The sequence below is a fragment of the Sinocyclocheilus anshuiensis genome, unplaced genomic scaffold, assembly GCF_001515605.1.
Source record: "Sinocyclocheilus anshuiensis isolate Anshui unplaced genomic scaffold, SAMN03320099.WGS_v1.1 scaffold466, whole genome shotgun sequence".
NCBI lineage: Eukaryota > Metazoa > Chordata > Actinopteri > Cypriniformes > Cyprinidae > Sinocyclocheilus > Sinocyclocheilus anshuiensis.
In genome coordinates, this window is record NW_015544159.1 from 1,206,908 (window position 1) to 1,211,401 (window position 4,494).

The window sequence follows — 4,494 nt, forward strand, 5'->3', positions numbered from 1 at the left end:
GGACTGACACGGATTGGGGACCTCCTTAATATAGCTTTCTGAGGGTGGTTATATTCCAGCCATTGTTTTTGGCAGGTGTCATTGCTTTTTCATAGCTGTCTGAGGATATCTGTGTGACAGCCCATCATAAGTAGACAGCCCACTCTTTGTGGTCTGGGTAGTTTCTGTCAGTCCCACTCCTTAGTATAGCTATCTGAGGGTGGTTATATTCCAGCCATTGGTATGGCGGGTCGGGCTTACCTGAATACAGCTATCTGAGGCTAGCTGTGTTCCATTGCGGTTGAGGTGAGCCCTCTTATGGAGTGGTCCCTTTTCCTACAGCCTAGCTATGTGCTAGCTCAGTGATCGCTCCCCTGCTTAGGGTTTTAATTAGCGGTCTTTTCATCTATTTTAGGGTTTTAAGTAGCAGTTTTTTGAGCCCTTACCTGGACAGTGCTGTCTCCCCTTTTGGGTCGTAAGTAGACAGCCCACTCTTTGTGGTCTGGGTAGTTCAGTCGAGCCCCCCTTCTGGTAGCCCTTCCTAGGTACATAGCTATCTGAGGATATCTGTGTGCTAGCTCAGTGACTGCTCCCCTTCCTAATGTCTTTAAGTAGTGGTCTCCTTGAGCCCTTGCCTAGATAGCGCTATCTCCCCTGCTAGGGTTGTAAGTAGATAGCCCACTCTTTGTGGTCTGGGCAGCCGCATAGGAGGGTTTACCTGGTTATTTAGTAGCTGTGCGGGACTAGCTGTTAATAGCTCTTTGATTGCTCCCCTTCTTACGGTTTTTAAGTAGCAGTCTCCTTGAGCCCTTACCTAGACAGTGCTGTCTCCCCTGCTACGGTTGCAAGTAGACAGCCCACTCTTTGTGGTCTGGGACGTTTCAGTCGGTCCCCCTTCTGGTAGCCCTTCCTAGGTGCATAGTTATTTGAGGATATCTGTGTGCTAGCTCAGTGTCTGCTCCCCTTTTTTAGGGTCTTTAAGTAGCGGTCTCTTTGAGCCCTTGCCTAGACAGTGCTATCTCCCCTGCTAGGGTAGTAAGTAGATAGCCCACTCTCGTTTCAGTCGGTTCCCCTTTTGGTAGCCCTTCCTAGGTGCATGGTTATTTGAGGATAGCTATGTGCTAGCTCGGTGATCGCTCCCCTGCTTAGGGATTTTAAGTAGCGGTCTCTTTGAGCCCTTGCCTAGACAGTGCTGTCTCCCCTGCTAGGGCCGTAAGTAGATAGCCCACTCTCTGTGGTCTGGGCAGCTCTGTAGGAAGGCTATCTTGGCTACACAATCCTTCGTAAGACCTTAGGGACATAGCTATCTGAGGATATATTTGTTCTAGCTCAGCTGCTACTCTCTTTACCTGGAATTTAAGTAGCATCGTTTGAGCTCCTCTAGAGGCTTTCTAGTTGGCCTCCTCAGCGGTCTTTTGTATCCAGGCTAGTTCTGCTCACATAGCATAGCTATCTGAGTATAGCTGTGCTCTTAACTTGGATGGGATGTTCCCCTTGATCTATTCAGTTTCCCCTGTTTCTGCCAAGTTGCGTGAGCAGCCTGTGGCGTCAGTGGCATGGCCCCTTTCTGAGGAAAGGCTTTGTTTATGTCTGTCGCTTCCTTGGTGCTCTCCCACCAGGTGGACAGGCATGCGCCTCGGCACGGCATGATTGGATTTAATTCCCCAATGTGCCCCCTAGGGGGCACAGCGTTGAGTTCCCTAGAAGGGAAACGTCTCGGGTTACGCATGTAACCATGTTTCCCCAAGAGGGAACGAGGCGCTGCGCCCCCTTGCCATGCCTTTGGCCTGCCTGTCTACGTCTCCTTCAGACAGCTAAAGTAGATGACGTATTCAGCAGGTGCCCTTTTATACTTCCGGGCATCCCGCCTATGACGTCATGGTCCAGGTGGGCCAATAGATTGGTGCTGTTTCACACATGTTTCAGACACCGGTCATGCAGGCTGCATTCCCCAATGTGCCCCCTAGGGGGCGCAGCATCTCGTTCCCTCTCGGGGAACCATGGTTACATGCTTAACCCGAGACGTTTTTTTAATATGTCTATTTAATATATATAATTTATATTTTAATTTTAATATAGTTTACATATTAAAATTTATATTTTATATTTTAAAAGTTTTCATAATTAAGATTTATGTATTAATTTTAGTTTATTTAGTTATTTTAGTACTTCAAGTAAAATTAATGAGAAATGTTGCCTTTTCAGCAACTAGCTGAAATAAAATAAGTTGAGGTCTTTGTTTTTTTATTTTTATTTTACTTAAGCTAATGGTTATTTCATGTATCGATTTTTTTATGATTTTGGTTTTATACTATAATAACCCTGCTGTGAAGTTATTCTTCCTTAGGTAAAAATGACAGAATTTTAAATTTTATGCAGACTGTTCCTTTAAGAGGACACAATTTTTGCTTTATGAGCTGTTGTATATCATTCACCCTTGATCTCATTCTGGGCTTGTGTTGTAATGTAAGCAGAAAACCAGGAATATTTTGAGAAGCACCGCTGGCCTCCGGTCTGGTATCTGAAAGAGGAAGATCACTATCAGCGGGTAAAAAAGGAGAGGGAGAAGGAGGATGTGGTGTTGAATAAACATCACTCGCGATGGCGCTGGTGTTTCTGGAGCACATCCCCTGCTGTTGCTTGAGTCTGTACCCTCTTGTTTTATTTTTAAAGCTCTTATTTTCTTTTTTTTTCTTTTTTGCTAGGAAGAAACAGGCCACTCTACATGAGCATTCGGTTTGAAGCACAATCTCAATGTCCAATCAATGCTGGCCATCGAATAGGGATATTACTTAAGGTGTAATATTTGTTTTAATAATCGAGCTGATGTGTTGGACTTGGTTGTGATCTGACTGTGTTAGAAGCATAAGAATCACTTGAGACACTAAGATGATTAGGGAGTGATTTTTCTTGTCTTTCCTTTTTCACTTAAGTGCTATATAGTGTATATTTGCATTAACACATTTTAAACTGTTAAATGAAATCATCAAAGCGGAAAATGCTCATTATGCCACTAATTCTGAGCACATGCATTGATTTACAAAATTTCCAATATACAATTCTGAGTTCAGGCAAATTTTGGGTAATGTGGTAAGCCTGTTTATTGGACAACTTGTGAGCAAAAATTAAGAGCACTTGAGGTTTGGGCTCGCTGTAGATTGTAATATAATGGATGTAGTTTGATCATTGTGATTGTAAGAGCTTACAGCATTCAGCCCTATGTATGAACATCAGGGACAGGAACGCAGTAGATGGGTCATTCCTCTTACGCAGCATATTTTGAACTTTTTTTTTCCCTAAAAAATGCATCGTTGCATTTCTGTAAAAGGATATGCTAAACTTTCTGAAATATGTTCTCGTAAAACTCAGGCACTTAAAATGTATATTGTTATAACTTGATTGATTTACACAAGAACAAAAATCAGGAAAAAAGTTACAGGATGATATGGAATATGGTGGAAAAAAATATGCGATAGGAGGAAAATGTATATTTCGAAGCTTTGCGTTCACGTGCAAATTTTTTGTGTTCCCCCATGAAATATGGCATTTGCTTGCAAAAGTTTTGCAATCCAGTTTTCAATCAGAAATGCTAGTTAATTTCATGAATAATTACAATAAATCGGCATGTAACTTTAATAGATTTGAATTAAACGTGAAATTAAAATCATGAAAAACATGAAATTTGGAAGTAGGAAGACTGAAATAGTATTTTTTTGTAAAACTCACTCCAATAATCTTTGTTACAGTTACAACTTAAAAAGTATATTTTTTTATAGTGTAAAAGGATGTATTGGCAGTTAATTTTGAACTCTTTTTTTTTTTTTTTTCCGGAAAATGTTGATATACTGATTTCCGTAATTTCTGTAAATTATAAACAGGGTGGACCATTTTTAAAATAAGACAAACCAACTAATACCACAGAAATTAACAATTCATTATTGCTGATACTTTTAGCTACACTTATGTTTGTATTGCTGTGTTTGTTTGTTTGTTTTTTCTCAACAAAATGATATCACTTCCTGCAGGATGATGTCAACTGGCTTTTGTTAAAGGAAATTAAAAAAGAAAATTAACAGAGTGGAATAGTGGAACACATCAAAAATCTAAAAAATTATTAGAAATTAAAACAACATTCGCAATGAACATTTTCATCAGGAAAAAATGAATAAACAACTGGAATTTTTCTTAATAAATTGTTGAGTTTTAATTTTTGAATTTAGTGCATGAAATCATGACAAATCATGATCAAAAAACGTCTCGGTTACGTATGGTAACCCTCGTTCCCTGAAGGCGGGAACGGAGACGTCACGTCGGATGACCGACGAATTGGGATCTCGCTTAGAGAGACCAATCTACTTCAAGTGTAAACTAAACGAGCCAATGCACATTGGCATGCGATTATTGCATCCAGCTGCCGCTGATCACAGCGTGAGTATAAGTAGGCAGCAGATGCAGCGCATATTCAGGTTTTCGCTGAGGAGCCGAGCCGGTGACCCGGCCGCTCAGCGGTGGTAC

The 4,494-nt window shown here is 41.0% G+C and overlaps 1 protein-coding gene across 2 annotated transcripts in view; it reads left to right on the forward strand.

Annotated features, from left to right (window-relative positions):
* LOC107695540 (rho-related BTB domain-containing protein 1-like) overlaps nucleotides 1–3,609 on the forward strand; it is a 22,002-nt gene extending 18,393 nt beyond the window's left edge. For both annotated transcript variants that reach the window (XM_016495512.1, XM_016495513.1), the window contains one exon: nucleotides 2,454–3,609. In XM_016495512.1, the coding sequence (XP_016350998.1) occupies nucleotides 2,454–2,623 (170 nt within the window). In that variant the 3' untranslated portion in view covers nucleotides 2,624–3,609. The remainder of the gene's footprint in view (nucleotides 1–2,453) is intronic.
* Nucleotides 3,610–4,494: the final 885 nt, after the last annotated feature.